The sequence below is a fragment of the Halichoeres trimaculatus genome, unplaced genomic scaffold (assembly GCF_033239565.1).
Source record: "Halichoeres trimaculatus isolate MK-OKI-2021-1 unplaced genomic scaffold, fHalTri1.1 fHalTri1_scaffold_24, whole genome shotgun sequence".
Taxonomy (NCBI): Eukaryota; Metazoa; Chordata; class Actinopteri; order Labriformes; family Labridae; genus Halichoeres; species Halichoeres trimaculatus.
Window position 1 is genome coordinate 2,415,173 of NW_027437202.1, and position 18,916 is coordinate 2,434,088.

The 18,916-nt window shown below is 44.6% G+C and overlaps 1 protein-coding gene across 3 annotated transcripts in view; it reads left to right on the forward strand.

Annotated features, from left to right (window-relative positions):
- The first annotated feature begins 6,817 nt into the window (after positions 1–6,817).
- LOC141785799 (neuropilin-2-like) overlaps positions 6,818–18,916 on the forward strand; it is a 72,639-nt gene continuing 60,540 nt past the window's right edge. The window contains exons 1-2 of one of the 3 annotated variants that reach the window (XM_074664322.1): positions 6,818–7,536; positions 16,935–17,112. In XM_074664322.1, the coding sequence (XP_074520423.1) occupies positions 7,461–7,536; positions 16,935–17,112 (254 nt within the window). In that variant the 5' untranslated portion in view covers positions 6,818–7,460. The remainder of the gene's footprint in view (positions 7,537–16,934; positions 17,113–18,916) is intronic. The other 2 variants (XM_074664321.1, XM_074664320.1) reach the window with 2 other exon arrangements.

Sequence of the window (18,916 nt, forward strand, 5' to 3'; positions counted from 1 at the left end):
GTCTCCTGTCCTCCATTTGATATTCTATCTCCATGGCTAAATAATGATGGATCCTCGGGCTTGTCTTGTTCACCCGTAGGCCTTTTCTCTGTGTCTCAGTCTCCGATTGTGTGTCAATCCCTAACTGCTGCTGTGCCGTCTCCTCTTGTCAATCTGACTCTCTCATCGTATGTGTGCTAAAATTTAGGCAACACTATTGAGTCGACGCAGGAGTTTACTCTGCAGAGCGGGGTCTGGATGTGAATTGTGTGTTTTGGTGGCAGCTCAGGAGAAAGATCGGAACCAGGATGGTATTTCTATTCAGCTGGAGCTCTGTTGTTTAATCAGTTCAACACTCTCCACTGTTTCCCTCCTATTTCCCTTCACCTTTACTTTCATAGGAGCCATTTTGCCACAGCTCACCTGGATTTACGTCATTCTGTAGCCACAAAATCTACTTTATGATCACAATAAGACAATGAAGTGAATAAAATTCTATGCATTGTAGAGCTGAAACGATTCCTCGAATGATTGGAGGTACTCGATTACAAAACTCGAGTAATGTTCTCCGCCTCGAGGAATCATTTAATTTTAAAAAAGATCAAAGAGTGTTAGTTCAAATAGAGCTGAGGCCATATTAAGAGAGTTTTCAGACCCCTCAAGCTAACTCTTATACAAAACAGCAACTAGCAACAAATCTAGCTTCTTTTCTGGAGTTTGGAGACGAATGGGTCATTCTACGAAACAGGTGCCAGGCAAAAAAAATTGGATTAAAGCAATGCAAATTTTCTTTTTAAAAAATCTTAAATTTGCAACAATCAAAAAGAAAATTCTATTTCTTAAAGAGAAAAAATTCATTTAAAAAATAACTGATCTTTAACTAAACAAAAATGTATTTTACCCGATTACTCGATTAATCGATGGGATTTTCAGTAGAATACTCGAGTACTAAAATATTTGATAGCTGCAGCCCTAATGCATTGTTAAAATTTCGTGATTAATTATTGAAACCAAAAGTTCTTTGGAATTTATATAATTGTACTTGTGATGTCTTAGTTTTTTGTGTTTCAGAAAATTGCAAAAAGCTAAAAAAAAAAAAAAAAAGAAGAAATTTCCAAAATTCAAAAAAGGCAAAAAAAAATTCGATTGAAGAAATGCAAATTTTCCTTTACAAAAATCTTAAATTTGCAACACTCAAAAAGATATTCAAAATATTTTGAAATTGTAAAAAATCACATTTTTTTAATAACTAAATTTAAAAAAAAAAACAAATAAAACAATTTAAAAAAAACTTTGAGCTCTTCAAAAAATTGAAAACTTACAAAAATAAAATTAAAAAATATGCAAAAAATGTCAAATAATTTTTTAATAAAAAAAGGACTTAAATTCTTTTTGTTGTTTTTTTTTTTTTTTCAAGTTTTCCCACATAACAAGCATGTATTTAGCCGACATGTTGTCAGTTTTGTACAAAAGGAGTCGAGTATCCTCTTTGTCTAACGCACTCCACTGTCTCCCTCCTATTTCCCACATCATCTCATCTCAAGGAGACAAAGATTTGCTCCATATCTCATCCACCGGTGCATATCAAGGTCGATCAGTGGCACAATGAAGCAAATGTCATTTAAAGAGTGTGTGTGTGTGAGGATGAGGGGTGACTCGGGGCGCTCACTTACATGCCTGACACAGATGTTACCTTTGTGGTCAGAAGGCTGTAAGTCAATTAGGTTTTGCTAATGGGACCAGAGTGCTTAGCTGCCTCTAACACGCATGCAAACACACACAGACACGCACACACACAGGGTATTGATAAGATTAGCATGGTAATGTGAATGCAGCAGGGTTAAACCACATTAAAGGAGCCGCCTTCCTCAAAGATCCTAAGTGCCGTCCCTTCCTCTTCCTCGTCCTCTTTCTTCTGCAACAGATGCACTGCAAATCTCTTCAGCCGCTCTTTACATCCCAAACTTCCTCCTCCCATCTGTCCCTTCTCTGTCTGTCTTTATTGGGACTCAGGAGCTGCAGAGGCACAATCACAAGTGATCGCTCTGTCTTTGAAGAGTTCTTCGTCTTGAAGAGTAGATATTATAAATCAGGTGACCGGGCCCTGCAGGATATCATCGCGACTCAGTGGCGCCTTGCAAGTCCTTCCAAACATGCATCATAATAATCATCTTATCTCCCCTTAATGACTGATCCAGTACACCCAGCTTGGCCAAATCTCCTTTTACGGTCATTCAGGAAGTTATGAAACTGATTTCTGGGAAACAAATTGATCTCCCGATCTTTAAACTAACACTACTGTTTGTTTTGCCCAGATAACCCTGACACTTTCACCTGTTTCGCATCAAATGTGTGCTCCGCCGCCAAAGCAAAGAACGAACCGTTCTCCAGCCTTTCCCAACAGTCTCTGAGGTCACTGCTGCTTTATCAATTCCCAGTGTCCCCACATGAACTCCATCAGGCTTCTGTGGACGTGAGCTCTGATTCTTCATTCTTCTTCTTCACATCCTGCAGCTCTTCGAGCTCTCTCATTAGCATGAAGTCGTCTTCTTGTGTCTCCTGGTGGTTAAGACCCTGCAGAGTAAACAAGGCGTGGAGAATGGCCTCTTGTCTTTTTATTACTGCGCGCTAACACAGTGCTTCTTCATGCTGTGATGGAGCGGGAACATACATGCAAATAAGACGTTTATTCCCTTCATTGTTCATTAAAACATGCCTGGAAAATGTGCATCCCCCTCCTCACTCTGTGTGTGTCTGTCTCCGTGGTCTAAATGCAGGTCAGGGGAGTCGCAGGGACCAGGGTGGCGAAGGTCACTTTGATGTGACTATAAAGACGCACAGCAGGCCGGTGGAAAGAGATGAAAGCAAGCGAGCGGGAGGAAAATAGATCCTGGTGGAAGAGGCAGAGGAAGAGGAGCTGCAGTCTGTTTTGTCTCTCCTCTGCAGCTCCGGATAATGATGCTGTATCATAAACAAGAGGCGGCTGGGGAATAGAGCCGGCATCTTTGCAATTAAAGTGAGCAAACAACATTTTTGAAGCAGCTATTGAGGGAGACGCACAGGAGTGTGCCACGCTGCACGCTGCACGCAGGTTCATGAATTAGTATTCATCAAAACAGGACATTTGGCAAACGCTGATCATCCACTGTGATTTATTTACAGGAAGATGAATAAATCTGAGTGCTTCACACGCTGCAGCAAAACGAGATCTGTCTGGATAAGTTGGCTGCATGTTGATCGTAATATCTGAAGCCGTTTAATAAATGTTTTACAGCACAGTCATGTATGTTTGCACCATGCTCCTAAAGGTTGCTCAGTGCAGTTGTCTGCCCCCGTTAGGCTCAGCCGTGAACTACAGGTGATTCATCCTGCACTGAATCGAGTCATCGCCGTTGTGACTCCAGACCTCAGTCGGTGATTTGTTGTTTTTCTCGCCTGGGTTCAAAAGAGGCGTCTCTTTGCAGCCACAAAATGTCACATCCAGTCTGTTTGAGCTCTGAGCAACGGGACAGAACCCTGCAGAGGGAGGACATAAATGCTCCTGTGTCTCTTTTTGAGGAGAACACAGCGTTTCCTCTCTGTCTGTCTGCGTGTGTGTGCTGATTCCAACTGCAGCTGAGAGCGTTTTGATGATTGAGCTGTTTTTGGGATTGAAGGTAGCGGCAGACAGACACCAGATGTTTCCATAAGATCCAACCCACCAGCCAGCACAGCAGAAGCAGAAGCAGGACTATTGTAGGCTGAAGTGTGTTTGTGTAATTATTACCCTGCCCATCGCCTGGGTGGCCCGTTCAGGAATCCGACGGTGGCAGCAAGTCTTGAAAATAGCTCAAGATGTGAGAACGGAGGAGGAAGAGGAGAAGGAGGAGCTGGGTATCACAGCAGGGAAGATGCATGAGTGTGTTTGTGTGAGAGCTTTGTGTTTATAAGATAACGATGGGATGAAACTTTAATGATCCCAGAGGGAAAACAGGGTCGCTGCTTCAGAAAGAATACAACCACCAGATTTTCTGGAACACATCCTAAAGCTTTCAGGACTTTAGAGCATAGCAGCAGCAGGAGCCATCTTTCTAGAGGTGTCGCTCTGATGCTGGGGTCTGCAACCTTTAGTTTCATAGGAGCCATTTTGCCTCATCTAGACAAAAGTCATTCTGGAGCCACAAAATCTTCTTTGTCTTCATGTCAAAGAAAATGAAGTAGATAAAAGAGTTTTTTTGGAATTATGAAATTGTACAGATGATTTCTTAGTTTTTTTTTTTTTAAATAAATTTGCAAAAAATCTAAGAAAATATTAAAATTTCATAAATTCAAAAATAAAATTGGCAAAAAGGTTAAAAAATAAATAAAAAATTTTGGAAATAAAAAATTGCAAATTTTTTTGAAACCAAAAATTAAAAAGAAAAAAGTTTGAAATTAAAAAATAGCATTTTTAAAAATGAAATAATAAATACAAAAGTTAAAAAAATAAAAAATAAGCTTTTTTAAATGTTATTTCAAAAATTTGCAAAAATTAAAAAAAAATATATATATATAAATTAAAAAGAAAAAAAATGAAATAAAAAATAGCATTTTTTAAAATGAAATAATAAATGCAAAAATAAAAAAATAAGCTTTTAATGTAATTTAAAAAATTTGCAAAAAAAAAAAAAAAAAAAATACGCAAAAATTTGGAACTATTCCGGAATTTACAAAATTTGAAAAAAAAACAAAGAAAATTGGACCTCAATAAAATTTAAAAAATCCCAAAACTGTGAAAGAATTCTGAATTCAATAACATATTTATGGTAAGAAAAAAAATCTTTATTTAAGTCATATTTTTAAGCCGCTGCAAAGGTTTAAAGAGCCACAGGTTTGTTTTAATGAATATCAGAAGATCTCCCTCCTTGACCCTCCACTCTTGATGTACCCACACCCCTCCTTTCCTCCTTGAGATGCTGATAGGGTCAAGTCGAGGCTATCTGGAGCTTATCTCCCTCAGAGTCAGATCTAAAGCCACATCCATCGCTGATGAAGAGAAGAAAGCTTGAAGGCCTCGACCGGGATCACTCAGCCTCTCTGAACGACTACCAGACTTTCACACAGCTTCCTCCTGAACCAAGAAGGAGAAGGAGGGTGGAGGGGGGGTGATGAGAGAGAAGGAGAGTTATCAGTCATGCTGTCAGTCTCTGGGGCAGGTTGTGATAAGAGAGGCAGCGGTTGGTATCTATCTCTCCTTCTCTCTCTCTCACACACACACACACACACACACACACACACACACACACACACACACACACACATAAAGAGGGAGAAAGACCCTGTTGTGTTCCTCTCCACCACCCATGAGTGAACACAGCGCAGGTGTGCTGAGGTGAGCAGTTGGACTGCACGGCAGCCATTTGTCGGCTGTATTCTGGGGGCAGACAGAGGGAGTACAGATGGTGAGACGTGGGGGAGAATGCATCATGAAGAGGTTCATGTTTTCAGCTGCAGGTTCAGAGTTCGATTCCTCTGCCGCTGCTCTCTAACTGCCTCAGACACAGATCCTCCTACACTCTCAGGTTCTCCTGTGGAGCCGTGCCCCCCATTAGCCATGCGTTGACCTAATATTTTGAGGGTGAAGTCTGACTGCGGGGGCAGAGATGTTGACAAATGGGGCAGAGGAGTATCAAATGACCCCTGGGGGCCTGTGAAGGGGGGCGGCAGAGAGTGACCCAGTGCTGTTTGAAGCTTCAGATCACCTTTTAGTTTAATCAACATCTATCACCTGCTGCACGTGGCAGACTGCTTCAACGCCACCCGCGCCCACGGCTTGGATTAGCCAATGACAGCGCAGGCTGACAGCCTCTGCGCCCTGCAGCTGGAGGCGGGTTTAAAGATGATTGGCAGCCTGTAAGAAAGCTGCGAGTTGATGGCATCTCGTCAACCTGGGGGGCGTGGATCAGCAGGGGGGGTGACGGCTGACTGAGGTGACAGACAGTCAGACAGACTCACAGTGACACTCAGACCTGTCATACAACCTTCTGTCAAGGACGATCGGGCTGTTTTCCTGACTTTGTTTACCACTCATGACCCGTGGAGGGTGAAAACAGAAGGTGGTGACTGATCAGACTTCTTTGTGTCTTTATTCAACATTTCACTTTAACTTTTACAACTCTGGTGCAGCTTTTTGATGATCCTGCACAGGCTAACCCTGCTGAGTCATATCAGATTGCGTTTCTAGCTTTGAGAACAAACAGAGGTGTCTCCGCTGGATGCTAAGAGCTAACTCCAGTCAGGATATCATCCAAATAAAGATGCCAGCGCGGCCTCGTACTGTACCTCATTATACAGTAACACAAGCCACAGGCAGGGCACATGGGCCAGACCCTGCACAGGCCTTTCTCAGCAGATTATTTTAAGCTCAGCACTGTGTCATTACACGGCCCGGCTCTGTATTTAGAGGCTGTTGATTGTAGGGCTGAGGCAGGGCAGGGCCGAGGTGGGCTCTCCCTCTCTGTTGGGTTGAGGGCTTTGACATTGGCTGTGCCGTTTGATGTGTGCTGGTGGGGGAAAGCAGCCTTGTGCCTGCACACTCCTCCCTGTCTCACTCTTTCTGGGATTTTCTCCCCTCTGTGTCTCCAAAACAGCCTGAGGAGGAGCTCTGCTGCCTGGTTTACCATCACAATATGTCTTATCTGAGCCTTATCTGTGGGAGACTTCATATCTGAGCTATCTTCTGGAGGGGGATGCAGCCGAATGTGTGTGTGAGAGAGAAAGAGAAAGGGGGAGTTAGAGAGAGAAAGAGCCCTCCCTATAACCAGAGCCCGACGGGAGGGGGCGGAGCCGAGGCGCCGTGACTGTAACGCGATAGCTGCTCAGCTCAAAAGCGCATCACTCACACACACACTCCACACACACCTCCCGGACGCGGACTCAGAGGGACTCACGCTGGTGTGGGAGCGGAGCGCAGGGTGCACGGAGCCGCTATCAGAGAGACGGACGCGGAGGAGAGGAGTAGCGGTGCCGGAGGAGGGTGCAGGACGTATGTTTGAAGAGACTTTACTCTTCATCATTCTCTGACTTTGAACAGACACAGCGCAGCCCCTGGATCTCAGACTGAGCCTTCCGCTGCTGTGAGACCTCTTAGTGTGGACTTTCACAGCTCAGAGCCGAATCCCGTGTGCGCAAATTACGCAGGGACCAGGACTGCTCGGGAACTTGACGCGCCCTGGAGCCGCTGTCCGGACTCTCCGGAAACCACGAAGCCTCCCAGCTGCGGAGCGATCACGGAGTTTGCCCGTCCTCTGTTCCTCGGCTTTGCCCCGCTACATGCACAAACTCCAACAATCATAACATCAGCTATGACATGTAGCTACACACTTCCCCCGTTTATGGTTTGACAAACACTGGGATTACAACTCCAACCTTTTTTCTGAAGGGGTGTGGATCTTTTTTTTTTCTTTTTTTGGAGGAAAGCGCATTTTCATTCTTCAAACTGAGAGCTCTCCACGAGTTTCAAGATGGATTTTGTGTCATCCTTGATTGGATTTTTAATGGCGATGTGTCATCTGGCGTTAAGAGTCAGAGGACAGGAGGGTGAGTTGGAGTCACTTCTTTGATTTTCGACGCGCACATGGTCTGTCTGATCCCAAACACGCCTCATCCTCCTTAAAGAACAGCTTGTCTAGTGTGCGGTTTTAGACTCTGTCTCATCCCCATGCTGATGAAGCCTTCAGAATCCAGATGCCTCCGGGTCTGATGGATATTCTGACGCTCTATTTGTTCAGTCCTAATTTATGTAATTTTCTCTTGACTCTTAAGATTTCTAGTTAATACCCTCTTGTGCCAGGCCAGCTGCTGCACATTTAAAACAGAAGAACTTCCCAACCTTCATTAAATATTTACAGGATCGGAAACAATCATCCGTCCCAGCCACACCGCGCGCAGTGCAGGATCGAGTGTGCCGTCAGCTCAGCGGACTGTGAATGAGATGATTATATGCATGAGGCTCTTAAAAATCCAAACACACTGTTTACCCGCGAGTTTCCTGTTGTTTTTCTTTCATTTAATTATTCATTAAGATGAATAAACACACTCCTGATTAGAATGCTCCGTCACATCAGGCTGGGATCAGGGTTGAGTGTGAGGAACGCGTGCGTAAAATTCGCGTTATTGTTGGATTTGACTTAAAAAGACTGCGATCATCCTCTATTAAAATCATCATCTCCATCAGCCACATGTGAAGTAGGAGCTCCGTGTTGTTGTGTCCTCGTGCGCGGTGCGGTTGAGCGCGCGGGGTGACGGCTGGTGGCTGCGCTACGGCTGCTCCAGGCGGCGGCGGCGCAGCGTCACCTCCGCGCGCTCTCAGCTACAAAACAACAATAAAAGACAGAGACTAAAGAGCAGGGTGAGCAGCAGAATAGCTTGTTTTGAGGCTTATAATCAGACTGGGTTCTTTCAATAAGGCTGGAGCGTGCGCACAAGCAGCGCCAGATTTATTAGCAGCCTCATTAAATGTGGATTTAACACCAGGGCGCGCGAACTCCATCTGGATACATTAAAAGAGTTAAAATGTTGAGTCATTTGTTAGCTCTTAGTGTATTATGTCACCAGGAACGGCTGAGATTGAGGGGTTACCAGTCAGGGGAGTGACGCCACTGGTTGTATGACACATGGCCTGGTGCTGGCTCTCTAACTGTTCCTGTTCTCCAAATCCTAAACATCTTGCTGCAGAAAAGCAAATATTTCTGCCTCTAAAGGGAACTATTTGTACAAATCCTAGCGCACAACAACATTATGAGTGTGTGGCGTGTAATCCTCATTCCTTTACACCACATCTTTCTCTTTCTGGAGAGAATTCCTGGCGTGATGTAGGGTTAAAAGCAAACGGGTGAAGAGCTCTTCATGATCCCATGATGACTGTTGAGTCTTTACAACACCACCCGCTGCTTTGCTGCCTTCTCATGAGCTCTTCCTGCTTGTGTTTGGGCTACTTGTTTTTAAATAGGACAGCTATCCCTCCACATTTCTCCCTGTGTGTGCGTGCATGTGTGTGTGTGTTTCACTGCCTGTGTACCCGTTGATCAGAGACAGATGTGGGCCTCTTGGCAGCCATCAGGGAAGCCTTCTCTCCCCCCTTCTATCTCCTTCTTATGCTTGCCAAGACGCTGCACCGCATGTCCACAAGAGCCACATTACACACACACGCATGCCAAGAGAGGCTGAGAGAGAACAGGAGTGGGAGAGGTCGAGGCAGACGCAGAGAAGGAGAAGGGGGAACATCAAAGCGTGCAGGGGTCACGAGTTAACCATCGTTGAGGGGAGGAGGAGCCTGCACAGGAGTGAAGCAAACATGTTCCTTCTGAGTCTGTGGATCCAAAACTGCATTTGATGCTGTGGTCAGATTGTTCAAACTAACGGAATTAAATTCTTCTTAATGTAACACTGATGAAAAACACACCATCAGCTTGAGGAAGAAGTCAGAGACCTGAAGCTGGACCACATGAGCCGCCAAACTCGACAGGAGAGGAAAGTTGCTCACAGTTGCTTTAAATCTTGCAGGCCTGAGGCGTCTCAGCCAGAAACCTCTGTACGAGTAAAAACCTTGTGTGCTCTCACGCTACATGATCCATGTTGGACGTTTCCTGGGCTCTCCTGCTGCTCGGGCGGCTGGTTTCTCTGTAATTCCTCTCCACTCGTACTGTAATCACAATAGTTTGACTCGCTGACATGTACATCAATTACTCCCAAGCACGAGCATTAATATTCAGACCATTAAGCAGCTCATTTGCATCTTTATTGAGTGGGCGGCTGTGCATCCTTTCCACCTATGGTATCGACTTCTTCCAGAGTTCTTCTAATTTAATCATTTATTTTCCGAATGCTGGCCCCGTCTTTGTTTGTCCCCTTCTCTGTTTGTTTTCCACCTCTCCCTCCTCTCCTCTCTGCTTCCTGCCTTTCAATTCGTTGCGTTTCTGTGTTTTAATCTGGCCCAGCCTCACAGGTATCAGCTGAGAAAACAAGGTCGCCCATTAGCATGCATAGCCGGAGACAAACGGAGCGGGCCCGGTTCAATAGCAGTCAGGTAGGAGAGGAGAGGAGAGAGGAGGCGGCACGTGAAGCCTTGGAACAGCCCGCTGCACCCGAGGTGAAATTAAAAACAAGACCCCCATAAATAAACCAGAGTGGGGTCCCCATTAGGCGCAGCAGGCGGGGTTTTAGCGAGAGCTTTAAATGTACTGTAATTCAGCAGCAGGGTTAAAGAGGAGAGGGTGTGAATGTGGAGAAAATCGAGCTTTGTAAGCAGTCACTTCCAATGAAAGCCAACTTTCACCACCGCTGCTGCAGCTCTCTTTGCTGACGCTGTTCCCCCCTCCTCCGTGCAGGTTCACCCCCACCGCACGAGCACAAAGAAAGCACCCAGAGAGCAGGAGACGCGGTACTGTCGGCAGGTAGCGTTCAGGATTAGACCCACGCGATTAGAGCCCACCTCCAGCAGCCATCTGCTCAGCCAATTGATCCATTGAAGCATTGATCAGGACGGCCTGCACGGTGCATTTAGCTGATTAGCATGGGGCACTTATCCTGTTAGGGAGGGAGGAGGAAGGGGAGAAGGAAAGAGGATTTAGGGGACATTATCTGGCTTTGATGGCGCTTTTGTTTGCTCTACAGGAAGAAATCCTGGCTTTCACATCCTTTCAGAGCTGATGCTCAAAAGTTTTATCGATGATGACCTTTCAGTCGCCACAAAACTGCTCCCCCTGGTGGCTGGCTGCAGTATAGGTCAAAAATCCATCTCCCTAGTCATTCCACATGGGCTGTGGTGAAACTTAAAAAAATTAATACACCTTGTCGAAATGTTTCTCTAATTAATTCTCTTTTTCTGAAAAGTTTCGTTTTCATTAGTCATGAGAGGTTAAAAATGAGGTTTTACGTCACGTTTAATGATGACTGACAGCTGCTGTTATTGTGTATTTTTTTCTGGGGTTGTAAAATATGTCAGGTAGAGCCAAGAAGTGATTAGACTCGTGAAAGAAAAAGAAAATAATTATTTTTGTCACCCGGTTTCGCTCAGATTCTCCCAGAATCCCTCACAGTCTCTACCGCGCAGACTCTGGCTGCCAATGGCGGCACCTGTGACGACCAGTCAGCATCCGTCTGGTGGCGTTTCATCCCTCAGTCCGTCCACCTCAGCAGAAAGCTCTGAAAGCAGGAGGTGATGAAACCCGGGTCCAGTCTAGTGTGGAGCAGCTGAGATTAAAAGCGGTCTCAGAGACAACCCTGCTGCTCCTGCCTGAATGGATGAGCGCGGCCCGGCGCTCCCCTCTCCTTCCCTCACTCTGGGCGATAGCACTTTTTAATTAAGGTGGGGGAGGAGGGAGGTGAGGCGAGGAGGAAGGGGGGGACTCCGGGAATGATGGAGGGATTTATCAGCGCCTCTCCTCACACTCGCAGCTTATCCCAGAGCGTGACGCCATACTTCCACAGATAAGGGGGCTAATAGAAATGAGAGCGCACACACACACACATGCACACACACACATGCACAGAAAGTGAGCTAAGACATGCAGACATATGCACATTCTCCTAGATAATGAAGATAAGGAGCGGGTACAAAGACGTCTCTGGGTTTGACTTGATGGAGAGTGACGACACATTGCACACACACACACACACACACACACACACACACACACACACTTTAAATGACTTTTTTCAATATTAACACAATCTACAAAAACAATTGCTTTGCTTGCACAAAGGTGCATTTGTAGTTTTTCTGCTGGGGCTGCAGCTATCGAATATTTTGGTATTCGAGTATTCTACTGAAAATCACATCGATTAATCGAGTAATCGAGTAATCGGACAAAACACTTTTTTTTTTAGTTAAAGAGCAGTTATTTTTCAAATGAAATTTTCCTCTTTGAGAAATAGAATTTTCTGATACAGCATGTCAGTAAGAGCCAAACCCAAATGGCACCCGTTTCATAGAATGACCCATTAGTCTCCAAACTCCAGAAAAGAAGCTAGATTTGTTGCTAGTTGCTTTTTTTATAAGTGTTAGCTTCAAGGGTCTGAAAACTCTCTTAATATGGCCTCAGCTCTATTTGAAATACCACTCTTTAATCTTTTTGAAAATTAAACGATTTCTCGAGGCGTAGAAAATTCCTTGAGTTTTTGTAATCGAGTACCTCGAATCATTCGAGGAATCGTTTCAGCTCTATTTTCAGAATCTTGCAGCTGCAATTTTAAGCAAAAAGGTGCAAAAATGTCCAAGTTCCAGCATCCGAAATGTGAGAATTTGAGATTGTGAATCAGAAAAATAAGGATGTCCTCTGATACACACACTCACACACACATAGTAGTGACATTGTTCCCATGTAAGAGGGTTCTGGTGCCTGCATTGTAGAGACAAATGTGTGTGTGAGTGTGTGTGTAGACAGATTGGCTCCTCTACTAGAAGAGACAGTGTAATTCATGAAGCTCACTGCCAGCTCCTGAGTGCTTCCCCCGCGTTACTCATCCTACAGCACAAGTTCTGTTCTCACCCAAACATGCAGCTCCACACACACACACACACACACACATATGCATATTTTGTTCAGACTAATCACGGCGTACTGTCGAGCAATTAGGAAGAAAAACACACGTCGTTCAGCTGCGATGCATCGCCTCCATCACTCTGTAGGTTTTCTCTGCAGCTGCAGCAAACAAACACACAAGTGGAAGTGTGTGTGTGACTGGCAGAGGTCCCCCAGTGGGGTCAGTGTCTACAGGGAGCCGCTGGAAAGCAGGCATGTCTTAATGAGGCTCGTCAGACACACACACACACACACACACACACACATAGAGGAGGAGGAGAAGAAGTCCCCTGGCTCCCCCTCCTCGTCTGTCACCCGTCTTCTCTCCTCCTCGCCCTCCGATCAATCCCCCCTCTTCTTCCTCAATCCATTTTTTATCCATCACCTAATCCTTCTCCTCCCTGTCTTCCTGCTTCTCCTTCACCTCCACCTCCCTCCTCCTCCTCCACCTCCTCGCTCTTCATCCTCCGTGAAGGCCGTTGAATGGGCAGCTCTGGGAAGGAGAAAAAAAAGTGTCGAGGCTGCAGGATTCTCCCCAAACGGCTTAATCTCTCGCCGCTCTGCGTGCTGATAGCCTCCTGCACCCCTCCCTCCATCGGCCTCCACAATGGCTGTGTGTGTGCGCTCACTGCAGATAAAGAGATGTGTGTGTGGCTTCTGTCTGTCTCTGTCGCTCTGCTATCTGTTTGAAATTTTTCAGTTAGCCTATTTTTCTGCACCTCTGTCGGCCCCGTGTGATTGACAGGCCCTCTGTGTGTGTTTGGATGTGTGTGTGCGTGCGTGGGTGGTCGTTTGAAAACCCAGCAGCGCTGCTTTGTGTGTGTGTGTGCGTGCGTGGGAGTGTGTTTTTCCGCGTGCATCCCTGTAGGTGTAAGTGCTCTCAGGTAGCTGAACTTGTGTTCTCCGGTGTTTGTGTAACAGCTTGTGTGTGTCTGCGTGTTTGCACGTGGGCGGCTGGATGAAACCACCAGCAGCTGTGTGTTCCCAGTGTGTGTGTGTGTGTGTGTGTGCGTGGGCCCTGCTCCTCTCCTGTAACAAAGTAAGGAAGCCATCGCAGCTCTATCAAATGTCAGAGAATCTTAAGTGTGCCTTTTAAGCACAATAGGCGGTGGAAATGTCATCACTTGAAGGGTCTATTACACTTCAAGCCTTTGCTGCTGTTTTCTTTTTTTTTTTTCCTCCGTTTTCCGCTTCCTTTATTGATGCTTTCACAGGAATATGAAAGAAACCGGCGAGAATATCAACCCATTTATGTCAGGAATAGATGCAGCTCAGCGGGTGAATGGTTAAGTCCACCGTTTTGGCGCGGCGTTGTTCTTTAAGCTCGTGGAAATTTGGCTCGGGATAGAGAGACGTGTGAACGGTATCAAAGAGGAGAGTCTCTTTGAAGGGAAAAAAACGTCTTAAACTGCTAAAAATGTCTGATTTTGGACCAGGTTTGAGACTCTGAGAGAAGTGAGCGGTGTCAGAGCAGCAGTCAGGAGAAGTTTGGGTTGGTGTTTATTTTTATTCCCTGAGTCATGCTCCAAAAAACTGCTCAGCATGCATCAAGGCTGGGTGATGACAACAAAAATCAAGGTTAATCGAACCTTAACCTCTCTTCTCAGTCTGTTCTGAAAATATTTGTATGATTTTGAAACAAGTGACTGAAGAAAAAAAGAAACAAGGACCTGAAATGAACATGCAGAGATGAACAATTAAGGAAACAATGGAAGTGAAAACACACATTAGCTAGAAAGAAAATGTTTTGTGGAAAAAACATCTAGTTTTCCTTAAAAAAAGGGGGAAAAAAAAACTATATTAACAAGTTAAATAGTTTCAACACTTTGGTGTTAATGTAGAAAAAGAAAATTCATCTAATGAAGAAGCACGCACAGATGTTGGCTTGGTGTTTGAGTTTTCCTCTTTGACACTTATGATCTGAGTCCTGCTGAATCCAACCACAGTCCAATAGCAACTGTGCTATCTGTGTGTGTCAATCAAGCTATGCCCAGTCCGATCTTGTGCTAACTAAGCTGGATGGAGACGTGTGTGTAGCAGACTCGGTGGGACAGTAACTACACCTTTTCGCAAAATGAAAGCGATATCTGTAATGTTTCGATAATGTACAATTACGCCTTGCTGGTGTTAAAATTACATCTAGAATTGTGCAAAACTTGAGTAAAATGATATGTAGAGTCCGTCCAGACGTTGATGCCAATTTGTGAACTCTTCTGTTTTTACACCGGTTCATTTGAAATCAAAAGGTACCATGTTTCGGTACCTAAATGCATCCTTGTGACTGTGAGGGAGTGGAAGAGTAGGTGATTTTCTATGCTGGACATAAACACAGCATTGCAAGATTAAATATTGACGAATAATTATGTTAAGTTGAAAAAAAATAAAATAAATTGTCATCACAACAAATTGATATTTTTCACCACATAAACACAAAAAAGTACCGAAAATTGGTACCGTTGAGTACCGGTACCGATTGCCAAGTACCAGGTACAGGTACCGTATTGTTTCAAATGTGAAAGGTACCCATCCCTGCTGCACTCTGACCAGCTCACGGCCTTCAGACTTTTTTCTCATTCGGATTATAAACATTCCGATCTATTCCGATCTGGTGTCCACATGTGCCATATTTTTCGTGGACTTTTTAAAATAGTTCAGGATTTCTTGTTTTCCTACCCTCTAAGCGTGCGACAATGTCTAGTTCTTTGAGAGTTTGTATTAAAAACAAACTTTCCATGTGAGTGAACGTCATACGTCACTGCTTGTTTACGTCAGGACAGAGCATGCGCAGACAGAACCCAGCCTGACAACTTTCCGATTCCGCATTTTCATTCCGTTGGGCTTCTAACCCGATTCTATTCTGAATATTTGGCTCCATGTAAGCGTGGCTATTGACGCTCAGAGACGCCAACATCTGCTGTGAACGCATCACTAACAGCAGGGCTCTTAGAGTATGAACGCCAGAGTCCACATGTGTGGACGTGGACTAAACAAGGGACTTCTGAGAGAGGATTGTGACCGAGGAGCTGAGGGAGGTGCTTCTGTTATTCATGTCCGGTGATGCACTTTTCTGCAAAAAAGGGGTTCCTGTTGCACTTTTGTGTTAGACTATAATATCCAAAAACACATCATAAGAGCGTTAACACTTTATATCAAAATTTGAGAGGTTTTTCCAAATTTTGGTGTTTCCATTCCAGGATTTCAGGGTGGGAGGAAATCAAGAGAATCGACACGACGCTCTAAATGTCGGATTTCGTTGTGTTTCATTTATGTTCCAAGTAATCTCCCAGCCCTAACATGCATCGACTAAAGCAGAAAGAAGCAACATCAGATGTCACAGATAGGGTAAGAAGGAAGGTTAAAAGAAAGAATCTGATTGGTTTAAAGCTTATTTCACTCATATAAACCCTGAAACCATCAAAAGAAAGCTGCTGTGTTTCTGTGAGCTCAAAGAGCAGCTCATCTCTCCTCCTATAGACGTCTCCTCCTCCTCCTCTATATGTTGTTTTCTCACAGACGCTACTGTAATAAGACTGTTTGTCTTTCAGTTCAATATCACCAAGTTCATTACATTTAGAGATCCCCCTGGAACACACACTCACACACACACACACACATACACACACATCCTAACCACCCTCTGCTGTTGTCATGAAGAACACGTTTCCCTCTGTAAAGAATAATAATGCCTGGGAATTTATTGCAATGCAACAGTAATAAAAGATCCATTGTGCATGTGTGTGTGTGTGTGCATGTGTGTGTACACCCGTATGCATGTTCCCTTTGTGTGTGCATGTGAGTTTATATGTTTTGCGTGTTTATGCGAGATAACGCGCCGCAGTCGTCTTAGCCGTCAGGGCCCGAGCAGAGAATAGAGTCTTTTGTTGCAGCGTTAGCTTCTCATTACAGAGCCGGGTGACCCCCCAGAACCCCCTGAGCTAGACAGCCCGTCTGTGTGTCACTTCCTGCCTCAGCCTGCCGAGCGACGCCATTGGCAGGCTATTGTTCCTGGGAGAGCGCGATAGGATCGGGGAATGTGTCCTAATGTTTGCAGATTGGCTTGCCGGAGCAACAATTACACTCTGAGAACGCTCCCCACGGGGACGGAGGGAGATAAGAGGCTGGGTGTGGAAGAGGGTGAAAGAGCCTGGGTGTGTGTGCATGTGTGTGCATGTGTGTGTGCGGCGGTGATGATCTTTTATTGTTTTAATAGCTTACCCATATGCTCGCGTTGACAATCCACAATGGGGAAGTTTTTCCAATTTCCTCCTAACTGACGCTCCAAATTGCTTTCTTTGTTTTACTGCTCATTTATGTCTCCTCACATCTTCATACAGAGGTAGACGAAGGAGTCAGTGAGGTTTGAATCCAGCTGTAAGTCACAGAGAGGCTAACTTTCACCTGTCTTTGTCACAGCTGCAGAGTGCGGAGGCGTCTTGGATGCCACCGAGGCGGGCTACATCACCTCCCCTGGTTACCCTCTGGAGTACCCGCCTCACCAGAACTGCCACTGGATCATCACAGCGCCGGAGCCGTCGCAGCGCATCGTCCTCAACTTCAACCCTCACTTTGAAATCGAGAGGCTGGACTGCAAGTAAGTTTGTGAACTGTGACGTCCATAAATCACTCCCCCTCTTCCTCGAGGAGGCTCGTAAAACTTCCTGCTGTGTCATTAATCCAGCTGAGATGATTTGTGTGACACTTTCATTAGTTTGTTTCTCTGTTTTCACCTACTTTTATGATTCATGCTGCGGTTTTGCTCCATCCCAAGCCGCTTGAGCGTTCTCCACAGTTTGACCACAGCAGGTCAATTGCAGAGAAGTTTTAATTGTAGACACGAGCGTGGACCGTTAAGTGGACTGTGGTTTGCTTTTTTTTTGTGAGGTAATTATTTATTCCTCGAATGGCGCAGATTCACACTCACACTGTGTCCCCAGTGCTGCTCAGTGCGGCCGCAGAGCTTCCGCAGCGGCCTCTTAGAGGCACTTACCAGCTTTAATTCCTTGCTCAAGGGCACTTCAGCTGCTGAGGATGGAAAGAGGAGAGGATTTGCTCATTTTAGTTTCCACAGTTTGAGATGTTAGAGTTTGTTCCCACGTCTGAACACAGAGAGGATGAGGATGGAGGGGGTGGAAAGAGTGATTCAGAGGGCCCAATAATGAGTCCATGTGTTGTGTCCGTGTGTGAGTTACTTCATTAACCCTGAGCGTACCGGGACTGGACTCTCATGCTAACATCTAAGTTTTTTAACCCTTTATGGTACACATAGTGATGCTAGTTAGAAAAGGAATGTTTTGAGTGTTTCTTTGTATTTAAATAGAATTTTATAGATATTTTTTTAGGTTTGTTGACTTAAGGCAACACTGAACCATAATGGTCATTAATGAAATAAGAGAGATATTTATTCATATTTTAACACTTTTTTTTTTCAAAAACACACAGGTAATACTTGATGGCCTCAACAGTTTACACTGCATGCCATAAAAAGTGTAAAAACTTTAAAAATAACTCTTTTATTAAGGTTTCATGTCTGAACGTTGCTTGCAGGCAACACTGTAACATTGAGGAATGCCCCATTAAAATGAATGGGCAAAGGAGTTTAAACATATTTTATCTAACTTAACATCTCTGTAGCTTTCAGGAGACAGACTTTTCATTGTGGGAAAAATGTGTGGAGGATATGAGCCTATGCTCTGTAAAGACGCCTCACAAAGATGGCTGTATAAGACCAGAGCCTACAGTGTGAGTCTGAACTTTACTAAAACTAAGATCAAATTTATTCAGGTGAAACTGAAGAGGTCCAAAAGAATTTAGTGACCAATTTGTTTTTGAACAGTTTGTAAACCCAAAGACAGTAACCCAAATGTTTTCATGGTGAATCAGTGATGGTACAGTGTTTCCTCAGGGCAAAATTTGCATTTCCTTAAATTAATTAGCATGATGTGGCTGCTTTTGGAGGATTGAATAGCGCCAGATATTTTTACGAGATTATGACAGATCCAGTTTTTACGTGTTTTCAGCACAGTCACGCTTTACAGCTGCTATAAACCAAACTGTGTTACAAACATGTCCGCTATGTGGGACTACTTCTCTTTGGAAAGCAATGATAGTAAAACAGCGTCTTCAACATTTGTAAAGTGAGTGTTCCTGGAGGAGGTACTAATAGGGCTCACTTTAATACAACAAATATGATTGGTCATTTACAACAGAATCACCCAACAGAGTACGTAACTTGTCAGAGAAAGGGATCAGCAGGGATGGGTACCTTTCACATTTGAAATGGTACGGTACAGATGCACGGTACCTGGCAATTAGTATCGGTACTCAACGGTACCTATTTTTGGTACTTTTTTTGTGTTTATGTCGTGAAAAGTCTGAATTTGTTAAAAATAAAATCT